Source organism: Anabrus simplex, chromosome 3, assembly GCF_040414725.1.
Source record: "Anabrus simplex isolate iqAnaSimp1 chromosome 3, ASM4041472v1, whole genome shotgun sequence".
Lineage (NCBI taxonomy): Eukaryota > Metazoa > Arthropoda > Insecta > Orthoptera > Tettigoniidae > Anabrus > Anabrus simplex.
Genome location: NC_090267.1, coordinates 186,133,223 through 186,156,739, shown reverse-complemented (window position 1 = coordinate 186,156,739; position 23,517 = coordinate 186,133,223). Strand labels below are relative to the sequence as shown.

General features: G+C 41.2%; 1 protein-coding gene across 3 annotated transcripts in view; it reads left to right on the top strand.

The window, feature by feature from the left end:
- The window catches only part of kuz (zinc-dependent metalloprotease kuz), a 697,031-nt gene that overhangs the window by 552,655 nt on the left and 120,859 nt on the right, over positions 1 to 23,517 (top strand). For all 3 annotated transcript variants that reach the window (XM_068226622.1, XM_068226623.1, XM_068226621.1), the window contains exon 2: positions 7,754 to 8,014. In XM_068226622.1, the coding sequence (XP_068082723.1) occupies positions 7,754 to 8,014 (261 nt within the window). The remainder of the gene's footprint in view (positions 1 to 7,753; positions 8,015 to 23,517) is intronic.

The following is a 23,517-nucleotide window of genomic DNA, read 5'->3' as shown; positions in this document are numbered from 1 at the left end:
TGACATACCATAGGAAGGGCTGCATTATCCTCGTGATGTAGTACCTATTAGACAAACGTTCAGCTTTAAGTACGGGGCACACTGGAAACACATGATGATACGTCACCTCAAGGTTGTGAACAATATGTTGCTTGCGACTGTTTCATTTAACATTTTATCAGGTTCCGTTATCTGCGCCAGGAATATTTCAGTGTCTTCGCGGTATTTAGTTCAAGTCCATAATTACCTTTAACAATTAATTTAATCTCCTTTTCGATCCCTAAAAAGTTATGATTACTGTTTTAAATGTGTTCCGCAAAAGCTGAATATTTGTTGTACCACGGCCGACTTGATGCGTCGCTCTAGCTAGCTCCTTACCGGCCTCAAGGATCCACGAACTGTAATCGGAGTAGTTACACAGCTCAACACGTGGCGCTGGCGGCCGACCTATTTGCGGTAGAAATATTTTAATACATGCTTCTATTTGTGGAAAATATATTGACTTGATTGCCGATTTATCGTAATTTAGAGTTATGGAGAATGTTACATAGGTTAATACTGTTAAAATGATTAATCCTAAAGGTTACCTTCGTTGATATTTGCCAAAATGATGTCGTGAAATGAAACTGCGGGGAGATGACTTAGTCCAGCTGACGTTCGGATATTGACTCTGATTGCCGATGTATCTTAATTTAGGGAATAAAATAGTACGTTACATTGACTAATATTGTTAAAATGATTAATCCTAAAGGCTACTATCATTGATATGTGCCAAAATAACGTCGTGAAATGAAACTGCGGAAGATGGAGTAGTCCAACTGACGTTCCTTAATTGTGAGGAATAATAGTAATCGTTTTTATTATCATGGCATTTAGATACATAGCAGAACTTACCACAATATTTTTGTCTCCTGATGTTAATACTGAGATTAAGAGTCATTGTTCAATTAGTTTTAAAATTCTTCAAGCGCTGCTCTCAGGAAGGGGGCTGGACAAAACATAAAAAGTCTTACTTTTTCCATATTCGTTATATGCATATAACAAATATTTTGACTCCAACATGTTTAAATCTTAATTTCAATATATATAGTTTCAGATTACATTTCATTCATACTTTTCACTAGAATATTAAATACCGGGCAAGTTGGTCGTGCTAAATTCAGACAGTAATTTTTACTTGAAATGCAGTAGGGTGGAACAAGTTGGCCGCGCGACGTGCAGCTGTGAGCTTGCGTCCGGGAGATAGTGGGTTCGAACCCCACTGTCAGCAGCCCTGGAGATGGTTTTCCGTAGTTTCCCATTTTCAAATCAGGCTGTACCTTAATTAAGGCCACGGCCGGTTCCTTCCCACTGCTAGCCCTTTCCTATTACACCGGCGTTATAAGACCTATCTGTGTCGGTGCAACGTAAAACAAATAGCGAAAAAAGAACAATTTTAAATAAAAGATCAGTGAGAGAAAAGTATTTTGAGTAAATAAATTGTAAACTGTTCTCTGCTCGATGATGATGATGATGATGCTTGTTGTCTAAAGAGGCCTAACATCTAGGTTATCGGCCTCATTGCTCAGGTAACAACACTTCATACGTTGGTCTTACCGTCATAGCAGTAGTGATTCTTACTTGTCAATGTTTAAATGTTAAAGTTCAGATTATCTTGGATAAAAATGTGTTGTGTTGCTGTCATATGGGAAATACGTCACTGCCTAAAGGATTATTCTATGAAAGGAAATTCATGGGTAAAAATACTTGATTAGAGTGATTAGCTGCAACTCCCGGAGGCCCGGGTTCGATTCCTTGCCCTTTCACGAAATTTCAAAAGTGGTACGAAGGCTGGAACGGGGTCCACTCAGCCTTGGGAGGTCAACTGTGTAGAGGGAGGTATCGATTCGCACCTCAGACATCCTCGAAGTGGTTTTCCATAGTTTCCCAATTCTCCTCCAAGGAAATGCCGGGATGGTAACTAACTTAAGGCCACGGGTGCTTCCTTCCCTCTTCCTTGTCTATGCCTTCCAATCTTCCCATCCCCAACACAAGGCCCATGTTCAGCATAGAAGTTGCGGCCGCCTGGGCGAGGTACTGGTCATCCTTCCAAGTCGTATCCCCCGACCCGCAGTCTCACGCTCCAGGACACTACCCTTGAGGTGGTGTAGGTGGGATCCCTCACTGAGTCCGAGAGAAAAGCCAACCCTGGAGGGGTAAACAGAGTAAGAAAGAAAGAAAGAAAGAAAGAAAGAAAGAAGGTAAATACCCGAAATAGAAACGGAAAACTAAGATGAGAGTGTTACCTGCTTTTAACCACTCCGTATTGTCCTGGTCTACAGAGAATTTGTGAAATGATAGTGTCCCTTTGCTCTTTTTTTCCTGTTCGGAATATAAAAAAGGCACACAGCAATATATATTCGAATATTTCCTAACACAGTTAAAGAAAAGCAAATCACCACACCATTAAAAAACGAATTAGCGCATAAATTAAAATCCTTGCTCAGGACGTAGTTACAGCGAGAAATCATTTTGTTCTTGTTTCCATATAATTTCTGCTCGAAGTACGAAAATGTGCACAAGAATGTCACAGATTCCAAGATTTGTATGCACAATTTAAAAATATAATCACACTACACAATAAAAAATAAACTCACTAGCGCATAACTATCCGATCTCAATATCTATTTTTTTGCTATTTGCTTTACGTCGCACCGACACAGATATGTCTTACGCGACGATGGGATAGGAAAGGGTTAGGAATTGGAAGAAAGCGGCCGTGGCCTTAATGAAGGTACAGCCTTGGCATTTTCCTGGTGTGAAAATGGGAAACCACGGAAAACCATCTTCAGGGCTGCCGACAGTGGGGCTTCAACCCACTATCTCCCGATTACTGGATACTGGCCGCACTTATGCGACTGCAGCTATCGAGCTCGGTAATCTCAATATCAAGCCAACAAGCACCTCATTGCGAGCACATTGCCAACATTTACGACAGCAAAACCATCTCTGTTGTCTGTTAGGTCATCAGCCCAGAGGCTGGTTGGATCCTCAAATAGCATCACCAAAGGCTATGCAGTTATAGGGAAACCACAACAACCAATGGCAGTACCAAAATGAGGCGTACTAGGCAAGATGAGGAGTGAGGTAGTTTGCCATTGCTTTCCTCACTGGGCCAGTCAGTGCTATTGTAGCACAACTAACCCTATGAGCAACACCTTTCACGACACTCAGACACACTGGCTGTGCTCTGAATGTCATTAATCAGCACCACCCATACCCCAGCAGCTTCCATATTGTCACAGCCATGGATGAGACGGGGACTATGGTGGAAGCTACACTTTGCTCTGGCCTGTGCCAAGAGATGGATTCAAAAGTACTGCATCCATCAAGAAATGACAGCAGGCAGAGCAAAACCATATAAAACTGAAAATGCGGTAATTTGCGGCATACAGCTTCCTGTCAGTGGGTAGTAGGCCAGCGCTCCAGCGGCATTACGGTGAAACTTTCCAATTACAGCTTTATGCTGGGCTTCACAAGCGATTGTCAAGGCCGGTATAAGGAGCGCAGCGAGGGATCCAGTCGGCCGTGGTTGTACTGTATTGCCTTGAAATGTTCTTGATATCCTCGATTTCAGGCTCGGCCAGTCATTCCTATGTAAAACATTTTGCAGTCGTTATAAGTGAGCCTATATACTCCCGGAAATACTGGAAATGTTTACGAACCCACCATCTCCCGAATGCAAGCTCACAGCTGTGAGCCCTTAACCGCACGGCCAACTGGCTCGGTCATTAGTTTGTCAGTGTTGCAGTCGTATTAATTAGAGTGCCCCAAGTTATTAGAAATTCCTCCGCCGATGACAGTTGTTATTGTTGGATCCTTTTATTGCTTTTAATGTTTAATACACTGCTAATAATTAATCTATCGATTATCCTACTTATTGGTTTTTTCTTTGTATCCAACAAGTATAGAATTAAAGAACACGATCCTTATACTTTTTGTCCGAAAAAGTCATTACGCCCATCATCTTTGAAACACTATAAATCTAGCATTACACAACCGCCACCGCCGTAGTAAAGATAACATAATTGAACCGTACTCAACACACCTTTATTTTTCTTCGCTGCCCCCTAATTTCTACAGACATGTAAACATACCTCTCACCGAAGTTTTTAATTTATGTTGCGATCACTATATTCTTTAAGTTTTTTTTTTTTTCTTCTTTTAAATAGGCTGTGTTTTCCAATCTCCATTATCAATTTCTCTGTATCGAGCACACCGTTTGATTCGTTGTCAGATATTTCTGGCACTATTATAAAACTCATGCAGTCAGACAGTGAAGACAATTGTTTGAACTGCAATTGAATGGTCGCTTGTGTGTGCAGATTCATTCCTTTCCATGTTGCTCATTCCGAGACAGCGATATTCGCGTCGCCAACGAAATACATCTAGTTACATCTTTTCAATGCCTTTGCTGGCAGGACCTAGTGTTTACAGTGCACTATGTCTTCTGGTATAGGCTAGAGCAATTTTGTTACTGCCGTAAATCTGTCTCTGTCTTATCCTTGGCTTTGACAATATGCCAATCCTTATGCAGCCAGTTCCTGCTATGAATGGTGTGAAAATGTTGCTCATAGGGTCGGTTGGTGTATTCATTTCAGTGCGGTTGGCAAACTGATATGTAATAGCAACTCTGGCTCGGTGAGGAAAGCAACGGGAAACTACCTCGCTCCTCATTTCCCTAGTACGCCTCTTCAGTATTGCCTAGGCCATCTATGACAGCTGATGGCAGAGCTGTTGAGAATCCCACCAGCGGAATTGCTGACGGACTGAACATACATACATACATACATACATACATACATACATACATACACTGACTGACAGAGCAAATGCAACACCAAGAAGGAGTGGTTCGAAAGGGATGAAAGTTGGGGAAAAAACAGAGACGGCACGGACGAATAATTGATGTTTATTTCGAACCGATATGCAGGTTACACAATGCGCACGGCATCGACTCAGTAGGATGTAGGACCACCGCGAGCGGCGATGCACGCAGAAACACGTCGAGGTACAGAGTCAATAAGAGTGCGGATGTTGTCCTGAGGGATGGTTCTCCATTCTCTGTCAACCATTTGCCACAGTTGGTCATCCGTACGAGGCTGGGGCAGAGTTTGCAAACGGCGTCCAATGAGATCCCACACGTGTTCGATTGGTGAGAGATCCGGAGAGTACGCTGGCCACGGAAGCATCTGTACACCTCGTAGAGCCTGTTGGGAGATGCGAGCAGTGTGTGGGCGGGCATTATCCTGCTGAAACAGAGCATTGGGCAGCCCCTGAAGGTACGGGAGTGCCACCGGCCGCAGCACATGCTGCACGTAGCGGTGGGCATTTAACGTGCCTTGAATACGCACTAGAGGTGACGTGGAATCATACGCAATAGCGCCCCAAACCATGATGCCGCGTTGTCTAGCGGTAGGGCGCTCCACAGTTACTGCCGGATTTGACCTTTCTCCACGCCGACGCCACACTCGTCTGCGGTGACTATCACTGACAGAACAGAAACGTGACTCATCGGAGAACACGACGTTCCGCCATTCCTTCATCCAAGTCGCTCTAGCCCGGCACCATGCCAGGCGTGCACGTCTATGCTGTGGAGTCAATGGTAGTCTTCTGAGCGCCGGGAGTGCAGGCCTCCTTCAACCAATCGACGGGAAATTGTTCTGGTCGATATTGGAACAGCCAGGGTGTCTTGCACATGCTGAAGAATGGCGGTTGACGTGGCGTGCGGGGCTGCCACCGCTTGGCGGCGGATGCGCCGATCCTCGCGTGCTGACGTCACTCGGGCTGCGCCTGGACCCCTCGCACGTGCCACATGTCCCTGCGCCAACCATCTTCGCCACAGGCGCTGCACCGTGGACACATCCCTATGGGTATCGGCTGCGATTTGACGAAGCGACCAACCTGCCCTTCTCAGCCCGATCACCATACTCCTCGTAAAGTCGTCTGTCTGCTGGAAATGCCTCCGTTGACGGCGGCCTAGCATTCTTAGCTATACACGTGTCCTGTGGCACACGACAACACGTTCTACAATGACTGTCGGCTGAGAAATCACGGTACGAAGTGGGCCATTCTTCAACGCCGTGTCCCATTTATCGTTCGCTACGTGCGCAGCACAGCGGCGCATTTCACATCATGAGCATACCTCAGTGACGTCAGTCTACCCTGCAATTGGCATAAAGTTCTGACCACTCCTTCTTGGTGTTGCATTTGCTCTGTCAGTCAGTGTACATACATACATCTTTCCAATCGCTGTACGTGCGTTCGTACTTGTAGCAATGTCTTTAATCGCAAGTGCGCGCCATTACTGAGAGGAAGCTGAATTGGTGTTTGTGAGTGTAGTGAAATCAGGCAAGAATTGTCGAAAGATGAAATTGTAAATTTGTTGAAGGAAAATTTAGTCACGTTAGTGGAAGAAAATGAAGAGGTTGAGGATAAACAAGGGTGAAAAATCAGAAACTTGGTCAAAAGCAATGAAAGATGATATAAAATCAGAATCAGATAGTCCTAGGCCTTAAAATGAGGTTGTACTGGGCGAGTTGGCCGTGCGGTTAGAGGCGCGCAGCTGTGAGCTTGCATCCGGGAGATAGTGGGCTCGAATCCTAGGCCTTTCCTATCCCATCGTTGCCATAAGACCTATCTGTGTCAGTGCGACGTAAAGCCAACAGCAAAAAAGAAAAAAAAAAAACAGTAGTAGATGTGCCAAATTCATGTACTGTTCTCTGAGAAATTAGAGATTATACCAACGCAGTCAAACAAAAGAAATGGTAATCAAAAGGAAAAAAAAAAAAAAGAAAAAGAGGAAAACAAAAGCTAGAAAGGTGCTGATAGTCATGGATAGTTACGGTAGAGCGAAGGGAATGCATTGTGATCAGTTAAGCAGTAAAGTAGGTAGTTCCAGTTGCAGCGGTTGCAAATGGGATTAAGGAAGAATGTGCGACGTGACATTTCCTTTGGGAGATTTTGCAGTTACCGTCAACGGAGCAAACGACATATATAGAATTGAAAGTATTTAAAAAAAAAAAAGGCTACATTCCCATAAACACAAATGCCATTGATGCCATTGTAGTAAATATTCTACATATGTATGATCTAAGGCAAAAATATTGTGTAAATTTAGAAATAGTCTACCATTGTAACATTTAAAAAAATCTTTGAACAGTTTCAGGATGTCCACTTACTAGATAAGTAAATTAGACCTGATCTTCATTTAAATAAGTTGTAAAGTTATAAAATTTTAAATTTAAACAGTAAGGGTACTGAAAAATCTTCTGACTGATGCTTTCACAGCCCTTGATTATAGACATGATGGTTAGCTTTTGTGTTTTTGCCCTCTCAGGAAAACAAGATGAAATTCTTTACATTTTGCAGTGAACTTCATTTATATTTCTTCCGAAGAAAATCTAGTCTGCTCACCATTGAACTAATCAACAAAAGCATTACTGGTACACTGACTGAATATTGTTAATCGAGGTGTGCTCCATCTCTTTTGTTACAGCCTCTCACTGCTAGATAGCATTGCTGTTAAAAGTATAATGAAAATATGTTTTCTGCAACTGTACAAAAGCTAATCAGCCATTGATGAGTATAACAGGTAGTTATTAATGAAATCCATACAGTTGACTGAATGTTGAAAGGAATTCTGTATTACAAGGTTCATTTTTTCAAATATACTAAAGGATGTGATTGTCAGTGATTTCATTTCAAGTTAACATTTACTTTCTTTTTGTTTCAGCCCAGAGATTGAGTGAATACGTTCGCCACTTTGAACCTTTGAGCTACGATTCTCAGAATGTTCATCGCAACCACATGCGGGCCCGGCGGTCCGTCACACAGGAGCATATGGTGCACCTCCACTTCAATGCACATGAAAAAGAGTTCAATATCCGACTCAAGAGGGATCTCTATACATTCAGTGACAATCTAGTTATACATGGCCCTACTGGGGAAGTTGAAGATCTTGATACTTCTCATATATATCAGGGACATATATTAGGTAAGTGGATGTTGACAATTCATCACTCAAATGTAGCCATCTAAACCACAACTTTCATCTTTCTTTCCAGGGATGAAGGCTTCCCTCAAAATGTTGAACATAGGAGATGAATATACAGGCAAGCAAACTTGCAGTAAATATGCAAGGAATTTATTGTTATAACAGTAAAATTGGAATCAGACTGAAATTGAAAGTTACACGCTTGTAGCAAATATATAAATGAAATGAATAAAGAACTGAAATCACAGATAAGGCCTTTTGCAGATGATGTTGTACTGTATGGAGTACCGTTAATAAATTACATGATTGTGAGCCACTGCCTAAAGGCCTTGCAAAGTTGTGAAATTGACAGCAGACAATGTTATGATGATGAACAGGATGTAACGTAAGGTTGTAATTTTCACCAAGGAGAGAAGTCATCTCAGTTTTAATTACTGTGTTGATGGGGTGACGGTAACTCATGGGGATCACTGTAAGTACCTAGGGGTTAATATAAGGAAAGATGCATTGGAGTAATCACGTATACAGTATTGTTAAATATAGGTTACTGATCTATTCATATGGTTATGAGGGTATTGAGGGGTTGTAAGGATGTAAAGGAGAGGGTATATAAATCTCTGGTAAGAACCCAATTACAGTATGGTTCTATTGTATGGGACCCTCACCAAGATTACTTGATTTGAGAACTGGAAAAGATTCAAAGGAAAACAGCATGATTTGTTCTGGGTGATTTCCGACAAAAGATCAGTGTTACGAAAATGTTGTTAATTTTGGAGTGGAAAGATTTGGAGTAAGGAGATGAACAGCATGACTAAGCGGAAAATTTGAGTTGTCAGTTGAGAAATGGCTTGGAATGATATTAGTAGATGAATAAGCTTGTGTGGAGTTTTAAATTAGGGAAGATCATAATAGGCCTATGGAGTTGGAATTCAAGAGAAAATATTGGAGCAAATACTTGTGTGTAGGAAGAGGAATTAGGGATTGGAACAGTTTCCCAAGGAAGATGTTTGATCAATTTCCAACTTCTCTGATATCATTTAAGAAAATACTAGGTAAACAACTGATAGGGAATCTATCACATGAGCAACAGCCCTAGATGCAGATCAAATCAAATCAACATGACTTTTATTTGCAAATGACAAATGATACACAAAAACACTTTATTATCAAGCACTAAATTTAAAATAAAAAGTGAAAAGTTCCTAAAATAGAGTACTATATAATAATGCTAACAATTTTTCCATTAAACACACAGCTCATCTTAATAAATTTATATTATTTACAAAATTCTACTCCTAATATCTTCTGTACTTGCACACACAATCAGCTCACACACAGTATGTAGAATCACTTCAAATAATAGTATACAACTTCTGTAAGATTTAAATTAACATGACTTTTTTTTTTTTTTTTTACCCATTTTGTTACATGCATCCTGCTGCGTCTTAACCAGAGCCCCTTTTGCCACCGCTTTTCAGACTTCCTGAAGGGCCTTCACAGCTACTGTAGCAGGGCCCTCGAAGTCCCACTGTACTTCACCCCTACAGGCAGTCCCCTACTTCGGGTGTTCAATCTCCATAGACAAGAAATAGGAATTAATTTATTCACAATAATTCTTAATATACAATAACCTGCACAGGTCAAATGCCCTCTTAACATTTCATTTCTCTGTTGCTGTTTATTCTTTTCTTGAATATCTGTACAGATTTTGGAAAAAGATCAAACACTTCTGCTGGTAAACTGTTCCACTCCTTCACGCTCTTCCCAATGAATGAAAATTCACCCCAATCGCTTCTGCTAAAATCCCGTCTAATTTTATACTTGTGGTCAGCCCTGCCGATATAATTATTTTCCAATTGAAGCCTCTCACAGATTTCTCCCCATGCTTCCTCTCCTCTCTATATACCTGTAAGTCTAGTTTTCTTCCTTCTCTTACTTAAAGCTTCCCACCCAAGTTTCTCTAACATTTCTGATACACTACTTTTTCTCCTGAAATCTCCTGTTACAAATCTTGAAGCTTTCCTCTGCACACCGTCTATTTCTTTAATTAGGTATTCCTGGTGAGGATCCCAAAACACTGTTTGCATATTCCAATAATGGATGAACTTTTTTGATTCTTTGTTGCGTCTTTTAAGTAGCCTCATTATGACGTAACGATCTGTTTGCTTTCCCAACAATGTCACCAGCATGACCCTTCCAGTGCAAATTACTTTCAAATCTCATACCTAAGTATTTGCACTTGCCATCTTTTGGGACAATACTCGTCTAAAGTATATTTAAATTTGGTTTTTAAGCTCCTGTTTGTATATGTTGTGACACCACAGATCAGTGGTGATTGATTGATTGATTGATTGATTGATTGATTGATTGATTGATTGATTGATTGATTGATTGAGAAAAACTTACTTCTCCATTTATCAGTCTGCAGATATACTTGCTCTTTATATCGTTGCATACCGAAACACCCATGAGACATTGAATGGTTCAGACACAAGTTATGATAACACTGATAGTTGTGTTCAGAGTGGGTTGTTTTTCTTTCCTTCTAGCTTTGTTTTTGCAATCACTCCATAAAAATTATGATTGAATTTCTTAGTCTGTGGTGCAAATTCCACAATATTAGATGTACACTTGAAGTACAAACATCATATTAAAACAAATTTTTTAGATTTAGTATTATGCACCCATTTACAAAGTGCTGATGTTGAAAGACACAATATATCTAAGCACTAATGAAATAACAACTCCTGTGCATGTTTCAGTTATTTAATTTCAAATAAGTAGCAGTTTTAAAGGATAGGAGTACCTATACATGATTATATAATTATTTAAATATTCCAGTTATTACATCAAAAGTTAGGCCTGTATTTTTCTCTATCTCAAGCTCTGTCCATACAGACCATGAAGGCGGCTGGAGGAGTGGAAGGCTGAGTGAACCTCAGGGCTATGTGCTTGTCCAGAAGTGGAAATCTTGTTTCTGAATTTCTCGACTTCCTGAGGAAGAATCAAACCCTTGTTCGTCTGGGTGAACTAGGTATGCCATTACAGCCACACCTAGGTTGCCCCAAGTTTTTTCCTTAGAAATGTAAAATTGACGAATCCCATTCATTCAAGTGGGTTATCCAACACAGTCATTGAAATGACAGTCTGTGTACCTTCCATATATGCTGAAAACTCTGTACAAATTCATAATCATGCTTAAAACACAAGCTAGCAGGTGCAAAGTAGTTGTAACTTACATACCTTCTTTACCCACCTAAATAGGCTATAGCTCGATTGTCCCACGCCAAGCTATTACTGTGCCTGTTCTATTATGCATTCCCATGAACCTACTACGCTGGCGTAGCAGGGGGAGAGAGAATACTCCCACGTGGCGCGTCCCAGGTGGCGGATAGGTCGGGGTCCTAACCGGCTTGCCGGCAGACTTGAGCAAAAAAAAAAGAAGACTCTCGCAGACCAAACACACGTCTCCCTGTGGGTGGGGGATGCAGACGAAGAATACACACATGGTATCCCCTGCCTGTCATAAGAGGCCACTGAAAGGGACAACCAAGGGATGATCGAATTAGAACCATGAGACCACTTGTAATAAGTACCATTGCGGGGAACACAATGGGTCACCTTTACTTGAGAGTAGTACCACTATGTTAGGTACACAATAGGTTTGTGGTTAGTAGCAACAGAGTGTGAATTGGGATGGGGTTTACAGTACCCGCGATTAGTACCACTACATGCAGAGCTTACGTGTGTGATCTTAACTAATTTTGGGTCGCTGAACACGAATCTGTTGTCTGTTTCTGCATATCGCGTCACATTTTCTCGCAATAGGTATATCAAAATAAGAGATAGGCCTGAATATTGCATATAAGAAGTACTGAAAAGTGTTGATAATTTTGGAAATATTTATAATTTTTTATATTATATTTATTTTGAAATAGTTGAATATTGTCTTGAATGATTATATACAATGAATAATTATTGAGTATACACAGTGGCGGCTCGTGACAAAATTTTTAGGAGGTTCACAACATTCCTGTTCATGTCTCAAATCAGCAAAAGAGTAACATAGGTACATAAATCATTTCACTAACAGTTCCTTGTACGGTTTCTTCTTCACAAATACTTTGGTAGAACCCCTGTAACCGAGGATAAATTTTATACGAGACTAATTTGTTAGTGGAGAACAAAAGTAAAATTCACAATAACTTTACTACACTGAGATTATTGAAGGATGCGAGCACTATTCTTGGTTTTTAAACAGCACGAATTTCACCTGGGTGTTAGTGTAGAACCAAACCAAACCTCATGGCCTACCAAGCAACTGCTGCTCAGCCCGGTGGTCTGCAGATTACGAGGTGTCGTGTGGTTAGCACGACGAGTACTCTCGGCCGTTATTCTTGGCTTTTTTTTTTGACCGCCATCTCACCGTCAGATAGCTCCTCAATTGTAATCGTGTAGACTGAGTGGACCTCGAACCAGCCCTCAGATCCAGGTTAAAATCCCTGACCTGGCCGGGAATCTAACCCGGGGCCTCCGGGTAAGAGGCAGGCATATTACCCCTACACCGCGGGCCGGCTGTCTTAGTGTAGAACAATAGTAAAATTCATAATAGCTTTACTGCACTGCGAACACTGAAGGATGCGAGCACTATTCCTGGTTTTTAAACAGCATGAAGTTCACCTGGGTATGACGAGAAGCATAGAAGGAATATGTACCGCATTTACCGGTAATTTTTTAAAAATAATTATTTCCGAATTGACCCCAATAGTCTCCACATTATCTCGGTTAGTTAAGGTTCTACTGTATCACATGGTAATTATTCTCATTTTGCAAATTATAGCCACTACTCTAAACAATTTAGTATGCAGTACAACCAACAATACTAGATCATGCTTATTTAAATGATAGGATTTAGATTAGCAACTCACGTAAATGCTGATTATTTGTACAGGAAAGCAGTCCTTCTGTCTTTCAATCGCGCAAATTTCTCAATCACTTTACGATTGAAGTCACTGATGTTGTTGACAAATCTCTTCTCAATAGCAAGCATAGCCAGCGCTGACAGTCGTTCTCCAGTCATGGTGTTCCTCAGAAACGTTTTAATTCGTATTCAAAGTAGAAAAACACCTCTCGGGCTCCGCTGTCGTAATTGGGGTTGTGACAACAATTCGGAGTAATTCGCATACTTGTGGAAATGTGTCCCTATCTAGTTCATTGTCAAGCAGAAACTGCAACATGGAAATGGCCCCATCATCTTTCTGAAAGCCATTTCTCATATACAATACTTCTAGTTCAGTCTTCAGCTGTATCTTATTTAGGCAGGGATACATATGCGCCATTGCATTCAGTTCTCTTTCTGGAAAAGTCTGAACAGACACCAAAATGCCTATTTAGAATTAGGGTACTAGCGAAATCTGCCGGTAATGTAATGGTAGCTCCTGGGAGGCTGTGGCTAACCATAATAGGGGAGGTGGCGAACCCTTGTGGTCAACTGTAATACTGCCACTGGGTTGAGGGTGGCTCTAGACGACAAGGCACGTACCTTACCGTGCTCCTCGTTAATGGGAATATCAGTGCAGAAAACCATGACGTCATCTGCTTTGCGCATGCGTATAGTCTTCAGCACAATAGCGCATTATCCAGTGTGCTCGCTGCACTGTCAGTCAAAACGAACAACTGTCGGTGTAACGGAGCTTCGATATAAGTCGATTGTCAAATGCTTTCGATCGATTGTCGAAATCAGGTCGAAAGAAAAGAATGAATGCGTAAATATGTAATAAAACTGGGTGTTCACGTGCTCCTGTGCTCCTGAGAGCCCACCGCCACTGAGTATACACAATTATAAACAATTATTGAGTATAAAATTACAATGAAATATTTAGCATTTATTGTAATATAATACTGATTTACACAAAAACACATAAACAAACAACTCTGAGGCAATGAAAGCAATTTATTTTGACAATTAAACATGATTTACAAGCAAACAATGTAACTTTTATTCAGTATCTTTATGAATTCATAAATGTGAACAAAATAAACTTTAACAGTCCTAGATGTTCCTGTGGAATGAACGCTTGGCTACCCAGCGTCTGACTGCATCAAGTTTGTCTTCTCTTTTCAAACGCCAACAGTAGCTGGCCATCATTGGTTCATCCCACCTCCCCTGGTATCTTCTTTCTGCCTCCTTGATGTCCTGGTGGAACCTCTCTCCCATCTCTTCACTAACAGCCCCAAGATTTTCCGGAAAGTGATCGAGATGAGAATGAAGTAAGTGCAGTTTCCGACTCATTCTACACCCCAACTCTTTCATATCATCCAACATCGTTTTCACTATTGTTTCGTATTGTTCATCCTTTACATTTCCAAGGAACTTCGTTATGATGTCTCTTATTGAATTCCATGCAGCAAGTTCCACGGCATTCATCGTCTGTTCAAAGTTTCTGTCTTTCAGAAGCTTTCTAATTTGTGGTCCATTGAAAATGCCTTCCTTGACTTTTGCCTCAGATAAATGTGGAAATTTGCTTGCAATGTACTTTTGTCCATGGCCTTAACGAACTGTTTCATGATTCCTAGTTTGATGTGTAGTGGTAGCAAAATAATTTTTTTTGGGTCAACTAAGGCAGCATTTGTAACATTTTTCACACCAGGTGTCAAAACTTGTCTCTTGGGCCAGGAAGGTGTAGACCAGTGTTTGTCCCTAGCTCTGCTGTTCCTTTCACATAAATAACAAGGGAATTTAGTGTAGCCTGCTTCTTGTCCTAATAGAATACCACACACCTTCAAGTCACTACACACATCCCACTGGTGCTCATGATATTTGACTTTATCTAAAACAGTCCCTTCATAATATAACACCCATACACATAACAGAATAAGTCTGGCTTATTCACACTTCTTCTTATTCCTGACACACTTGCCATTTTCGCAACACAACACAGTATAAAAAGGTCAGGCTTACGCCACACTCACGACGCAACTGACTGGCTTCACTGCATTGTCACTACCATGAGCTAAAAATAGACTCTGTTATTTGACTGATTCAGTGGAGGAGGCATAGTCAGTGGAGGAGGTTTGGATTGACAAACGCACGCAACATTAACAAAGCAAACCACGGCCAATCTAACAACAGCCGATTCGCTGTTATCACAAAGCAGCATTGTGTCTCAATGATACATTTTCAGACAGTAAATGGCAAATAACACAAAAACTAGATGTTATACAATAGAACCAATGACATTTCTGAAATCAGGAGACCTTATTTAGTTAAAATTGTGTATCAGATGCTTTGCTGCAAAAATCATTCTGGGTAGTGTAATTAGTAAGCATGTGAGAAACACCACGGGTCTGGGCATTGCCTGTGACTAGTACCACTATATGAGTGACACCATGGGTCTGCGTTGCCTATGATTAGTACCCACTATGTGAGGAACACCACGGGATAGTACGAGTTCCTGTGATTAATACACCTATGTGAGGAACATCCTAGGTTTGCATTGTGGATCAGATCCATTGATTGTTTTAAATTCATATTCATCCATTCATTTTTTGTTATCACGTTTTGAATTCCGGTCAGTGGATGATTTTGGACTTTTAAATTGTCATTACATTTCCTTTCATTTCATACCTTTAAACAAGCATCATCATAATCATCTATTATGCATTCCTTTTTATGTTCCTGTATGACTTGATTTGACTCTTGTTCGTTCCCTTCCATGACTTACATGTTCTTTGGATACATGGAGTTGTACTCACTTTGCAGTTGGTAGCATGCATTGCTGCTCTGTGGTAATATAAGAGTACTGTATAATTTATTTAAGTGGTACTAATAATTTTTATTTACTAACAATATCATTTGTCTTACTTGGTATTATATGGACCTTTTTGCATATTGGTGCTTGTGGGCCAACAGTAGCATGCCAGAGAGCAGATTTCTGGGTTAGTGCTTTTAACTGTACTGCTTAGGCTTAATCCCTGTCCATTTCATTGATTGGTACTTATGTTAGGTAAAACAGTTCAATGACTGGGATTGTTTGTCCAACCCTTCTCCCATTTCTCTACGGGGACAGATATGAGGTGAGATGAATCGGTCGTGATGGGTTTTTATGACCATATGCCCTTCAACCTCATCAGAGGAGTTAATGAGATTAAATGAATGACGTGATATGTGATAGTAGGAAGGGAGAGGTTGAAACTCTGTGCTGGCACAGAGCCTACTCCTGTGGAATAGCACCAAGGGGTCTGCTCAAGGCTTAACGTCCCCAATTGACGGACAAATCACCATCAACAGTGTCATGCCCTCACTCCATATGAGCACTGGGAAGAGGTTCGGAATTTAATCCAGGCTTTTGGTGCGCAGTCTAGTGATCAGAAATTGTATCCTTAAGCAGTCTAATTCTGAGAGTATGTCATCAATTCCAGGTGTATTGTTCCTATTTAACTTTCTCAGAGCTCGGTCGAATTCTGACCTCAAAATTGGGTCTCCCATTTCATCACCATCAACATCATCTTCTTGTACCAGAACCATATCACCTACTTCTGTACCTTGATACAACTGTTGGATATGTTTCTGCCATTTTTCTGCCTGGTCTTCTTTCCCTAAAAGTTGTTTTCCATCTGAGCTCTTAATATTCATACATCTAGTTTTCCTTTCCCCAAAGGTTTCCTTGATTTTTCTGTCTGCAGGATCCATTTTTCCTAGGACTATACAACCTGCAACATCCTTGCACATCTTTTTCAGCCATTCTACCTTAGCTGTCCTGCACTTTCTATCTACTTCATTCCTTAATCACTGTATTATTTTTTGCCCTGCTAATATTTTGCATTCTTGTACTTTCTTTGTTCATCAGTCAGGTCTAGTATCTCCTAAATTATCCATTTATTATTAGTTGATCTTTCCTTTGTCAGCAGCTCTACTGACATCATTCTTCATGACTGTCCATTCCTCCTCTATTGTATTTCCTTCAGCTTTTTCATTTCATCCTTGTGCAACATGTTCCTTGAAACAGTCCCTCACACTCTTTTCTTTAAAGTTCTCTAGATTCCAAATCCATGCGTTCCTCCTTTATTCAATTTATTCAACTTCAGATGGCATTTCATGACCAACAGGTTGTAGTTTTTTTTGTAATATCTAAAGCCATCTCTTTTCATCGTTAACTCAGTTAATTTATAACTGTTACATTCTTCAGTCTGCCAAAATTAATCTTGCGTACTAAATTTATAAACTACCTGAAGAAAAAAGAAATATATGATAACAGTATTACACTTGAAATTTAATTTAAATTTAATTAACATTATAATACTTAACTTGGGGATATTAGGTCACGTAATGTTTATAATCTGCTGACACATTTCAATCCTGCCACCAGGTTCATCTTCAGAGCAATAACAAATAATGTATTGGCAACTGTCACTCCATAGTAACCAGACTCAAGATAGGGAGACACTGTTAGGAATATAGTTAATTCCAGGGCCTCCGGAGTAAATGAGAAAGATGTCGATGATTTAACTATGGAGGGTGTCCGGCCCCACGGTGTAGGGGGAAATGCGTCCGCCTGTCACCCGGTGGCCCTGGGTTTGATTCCCGGCTGGGTTAGGTTTTTAAAAATTGTAATGGTTAATATCCCTGGCTTAGGGACTGGGTGTTTGTGCCGTCCTTAAAGTTCCTTTCTTCACATACAACACTCTACACTTCCGCAATTACACTTACATGCAGGTTCCTCTCATATGGTGAAAGTAGTGGCAAAAGATCTGCAGAAGTCGATGCCACGAACAAATATCATTAAAAAGAAAAAAGAAAAATAAAAAATAGGGAGGGTAGCCATGATCTACTCAGTATATAGCCATCAACTTTGTTAAAAGTTTCGTGTGTTTAGCAATTTCTATCGCCTCACGAATGATTGTAGGTATAAAATGTTTATAAATAACAGAAGTCGCATCAAAAATGATTTGATGGTCGTTATGCATGGCATGTTCTGCCACAGCAGACTTCTCTGGCTGGCAAGGATGTAAGTGCCTGCGATATTCTTTAACCCTCATTGCTACCTTCCTAAATGTTTGGGCAACATAAACTGATCCACAGGAGCAAGGAATCATATATATTCCAGCACATTTTAAACCAATAGGATCTTTAACAGATCGCAAGTAATTGGTTATGATGATATTAGGCTTAAAAACGGTCTTGATATTGTGCCTTCTGAGAATATTGCCAATCCGGTCCACAACAGATTGTTCGTATGGCAAGAAGACCAGACTCAAAGGACGAGAATCACGTGACAATCTGTCGTTTGGCCTAGGATGTAGCACTTCGTCAATCTGTTTCCTTGAGTAGCCATTGCTCAGGAATGTTCTGGTTAAGAACTGTAGTTCACCGTTTAATTTATCCTCCTCACAAACCTCTCTTGCTCGGCTGATAAAGCTGTCAAGCACAGCATGCTTTTGGCAAGGATGACGATGAGAGGACCCATGAAGATATCTATTAGTATGAGTAGGTTTATGATAAACCGAATGACCTGAAGTTCCATCTGATTTCCTAGAAATGAAAACGTCCAAGAATGGCAAACATCCTCCACATTCAGTCTCCATGGTAAATTTAATGTTTGGATGTATGCTGTTCAAGTGATCAAAAAATATGGATAATTTGCGTTCACCATGGGCCCAGATAACAAATGTGTCATCGACATATCTCAACCAGATAAAAGGCTTGAGTGTACAAGGTTGAAGACAACGCTCTTCAAACTCTTACTTCCTTACTACATACTTACTTGGTCCTTTTCTACCTTGCAGTGTCGATGTTTTCCAGAGAGTCCTCCAGCGAGTTCTGTCTCGGGGCAGCTCCTTCATTCTCCTCCACTCTCCACCCCTGGCTTCTACAGCTGCCTTCACATCTTCTTCCCATATTCTTCTGGGTTTCCTGTACGGTCTTGCGCCTTGCATTCTGTTATCCAAAGCTTGTTTAGCCATTCTGGTGTCATCCAGACTGGCTCCGTTCAATTTTCTCGAGCACAGGTGAGTCGTCAAGACTAGTTCTGAAGGTCTGGTTCCTGATTCTATCCCTCTTCGTTTCCCCTCTATTTTGCGGAGAAATTGCATTTCTGATGCCTGAATTCTACTCTGATGTTTACTGGTCAGTGTCCAAGTTTCACAGCCATAGAGCAAGCTAGGGAGATAATACATAAATTTGTATACATGAAGTTTCGTGAATTTAGTCACAGATGGGTTGTTAAGGAAATTTCTCTTAGGTACATTGAAGAGCCACTCTGAGGCTTGGGATCAAGCTGTGATTTTACCATCCATTCTACCATCTTGCTGCACTGTAGCTCCAAGATATTTAAAATCTGTGGTCTGCTCCAATACCGCGTACTGTCCTTCAGTGCGATCTGGTGTGGGTTAGGCTGTCATGACATCATCTTGGTCTGATTCTTTCTAGCATTGATTTTCTTGCTCCTATTTTCCAGCTCTCCTTCCCCGAATAACACGTTCTTTTGCAGGTTTCTTTCCGAGTCTCCAAGTAGTAATATGTCATCAGCGAAGGCACAATAGGTGATATACACTGGCCTCAGGAACTTATAGCCAAGCTTGAATTTCTGCACTTGCCCATTACATGATCTGATAACGTCCTCCATTAGGATAATGAAAAGAAGTGGGCTGAGGATGCACCCTTGTTTAAGTCCCTCTGTACATTGCAGGTGCAGACGTAATTCCGACATTTTCTGTACAAGTTTTGAATTGCTGTAATTAGTTGTTCATCAACACGTCTTTGCTTTAGTGCCTTCCGAAATTCATCCCTCGGAATGGTGTCAAAGGCTTTCTCTAGTTCGGTGAAGGCTAGGTGTGCCTCTATTCCGTAATTCATCAGTGTTTTGCTGATCTGCCCAATGGCAAATAATGAGGTCTTGGGTGTTTCTTCCTGGTTGGAACCCACACTGCGCCTCGTCCAACTGTGGTTCTATAACTTGACTTAACCTGTCTTCCAAAATCCTGCATATATTTTCCCCAGCACACTCAGGAGCGATATCCCTTGATGGTTTGTGCAATCTCTGTTATCACCCTTCTTGAATATTGGTAAAATGACACTATACTCCAAATCAGTTGTTATCTTCTTTGATTTCCAGGCAGGATTGATAATCCAGTGGAACAAGTTTTCACCACTTTGCCCATTAACTTGAGCATCTCAAGTGCTGGCCTGCAGGTTTGCCTAGTTCCATTTTCATCAATGCGCGCTTTAGTTCCTCAGTAGCTACCGTAATTCTTCACAGTTCCAATCTTCCTCATGGTGCTGCTGTTCTTCTCCAACCTGATCATTATCCCTGATTCCCATATACCCTCCTAGCAATTCTTGAAAGTGTTCTTTCCACAGTACAATGATGCCATTTTCATTTTGGATGAGATTATCGGTTTTGTCCTTTATGAACTTAAGGAGACACTGCTTCTCTCTTCGCAAAGATTTCAGCACTCCTTAAAACATCTTTTGGTTGTTTTGGAGGTTTCTTTCCATATTTCTATAAACTTTTCCCACGATTGCTGTTTTGCATCTTTCACTGTGTTCTTCACTACAAGCGTTTGGTTTTTGTAGGCCTCGGAATCACTCTGGTGTTTTGTGAGTAAGTATTTCTTCCACAGTTCCTTCTTCTTTCTAACCAGCTCTTTTACCTCTTCTTTCCACCATGGTGTTCTCTTCCATTTTTGTCTTCCACTGGACTTTCCACAGACTTCATCTGTGGCTTTAAGGATTACCTCCTTGAAGAGGCACCATGTCTCTTCCAGTTGGTCTTCTCCTGTAGGTGGCAGTTCCAGTAGGCCAGTCCTTTGTTTCACTGCCATTTGGTAGACTTGTTGAATGGCCTCTTCTTTCAATTTATGGACCTTTATTCTTTCTTTAGGTTTCCTCCTGCTAATGGGGTCTTGGTGTTAACATGCAGTCTCATAACTACTAGATAGTGGTCACTTCCAATCTCATAACCTCTATACACTCTTGCATCCAAGATTCTCCACTGACTCCTCTGTGCTAGGTTGCAGTCGATGATAGATTTCTCTTTGTGGCTGGGGACTTACGTATAGTGGTGCACTTCTTTGTGTGGGAACATAGTCTTTGTGATTACAAAAGCGTTTCCTACACACATATCCATTAGTCTTCTCCCATTATCTTTCTGTTGTGTCTCTCCATATTTCTCCAGCAGGCCCTCCATTCCCCCTGTGTTGTTTCCAACCCTGCCATTGAAGCTGTCAAGGATGAAGACAGTTCCCACGGTGTCGTCTACTGTCCTCTGCGATTCGTCGTAGAACCTGTCTTTCCCTTCTGAAATATCATCTTCATTAGGTGCGTATATGGCAATAAGTGAAAGTGTTGTCTTCATTGGTGCTGCTGTTGAAGGTTAAAGTCACAGAGATCATTCTTTCGTTGATGAATTTCCAGCACTTGACATAATGTCTAAGCCTTCGGGGATAACTGTGGCGACTCCTCCCTTTGCTCTGTGTTCTTTGTCCACACCTGAAAGGAACATTAAAAACCTTTCACCACTATTTCCATTAGCTGTTCACATCCATTGCCTTTTTTCTTGGTCGCTGAACATTCTGGCAGTGACGGAAATTAAGATGACTGGAATGGTGATCCCATGGCAACACCATCCATTTGTTCATATATTGTAGCATGAAAACTGAAATATATGTTGGTGAGGAGAAGGTGGAACATTAACAATGTTCACCAGGAAAGATTTTATCCAATAGAGACACAGTGTTCATGATTGGAACCCTAGTGAACAGAAGCACAACATCAAAACTGACTAGAACATCACCAGGAGAGACATGCAGATTGGATAAAATACCAATAAACTGCAATGAATTTCTGATGGATGGCCCATTACCTATGTATGGCTTGAGAAGTTCTCCAAGGTATTTGGCCTATACTATTGACAGTAGGTCTAAGGGGAACTCCATCTTCAAGGATTTTAGTAAGACCATAAGACGATTCTGGTTGCAATATTGAAACGTGTCAGCAGATTATAAACATTGCATGACTGAATAACCCCAAATTAAGTTTTATAATGTCATTTAGTGGTCGTGAATGTCTACATATTAAGATCAATTTAATTAAATGTAATGCTGTTACCATATGTTTCCTTTTTTGGTTAGTTTATAAATTTAATACTCAAAATTACTTTTGACAGACTGAAGAACCTAACAGTTAAAAAGCAAGAAGTTGTGGTCAGAGTCCACGTTTGCTGCTAGGGAAGTCTTGCAATCCACCACCTGGTTTCATCTCTGCCTATTCCTAATGAAGTCTATTTTGATACCTTCCAGCATCTCCAAGTCTTATCCATGTAAGCCATCGTTTGTGGTGTTTGAACCATATATTAGCAAGGACCAAATTATGATTGGTGCAGAATTCAACCAGCCAACTTCCTCTTTCATTCCTTTGCCCCACTCCAAATTCTCCTTACTGCATTACCTTTTCTTCCTTTGCATATCACTGCGTACCAGTCTACCATCATAATTATATTCTCATCATAATTTACAGATTGTATTAAATCTTCTATTTCTTCATATATATCTTTGATTTCTTCATCATCCTCTGAACTAGTAGTCGCCCCCTGCGTGTGGGGGATGCACATGTAGAATACACCCGCGGTATCCCCTGCCTGTTGTAAGAGGCGACTAACAGGGGCCCAAGGGGCTCTCAACTTGGGAGTGTGGATTGGCGACCACGGGGCCCTTAGCTGAGTCTTGGCATTGCTTCCACTTACTTGTGCCAGGATCCTCACTTTCGTCTATCCTGTCCGATCTCCCTTGGTCAACTCTTGTTCTTTTCCGACCCCAACAGTATTAGAGCATTCAAGGCCTAGGGAGTCTTTCATTTTCACGCCCTTCGTGGCCCTTGCCTTTCTTCGTCCGTTACTTCATTTTTCGAAGTGACGGATCCCTTCTTTCTCCTTTTTTTCTCTCTTTTTACCCCCTGTGGGTGGGGGACGAGGACGAATAATACACCCACGGTATCCCCTGCCTGTTGTGAAAAGCGACTAAAAGGGGCGACCAAAGGATGATTGAATTAGAACCATGAAATTACTTTTGATTCGTACCATCATGCGGGGAACACCATGGGTTGCCTGTACTTGCGAGTAGTACCACTAAATTAGGTACAAAGTAGGTTTGTGATTAGTAGCAGGAAAGAGCCTGGCCGGGTGGTTTCCAGTACCCGTGCGTCGTGCCCATGTGAGCAACACCGCGGGTCTGGGCGTAGCCTGTGAGCTGTACCACTATATGAGTGGCACCGTGGGTCAGCGTTGCCTGTGATTGGTACCCACTATGTTGAGGAACAGCACGGGATAGTGCGAGTCCCTGTGGTTAGTACACTCGGTGAGGAGCCTTCTTGGTTTGCGTTGGCTATGAGCGGCGCCGTGGGTCAGCGTTGCCTGTGATTGGTCCCCACTATGTTGAGGAACACCACGGGATAGTGCGCGTCCCTGTGGTTAGTACACTCGGTGAGGAGCCTTCTCGGTTTGCGTTGG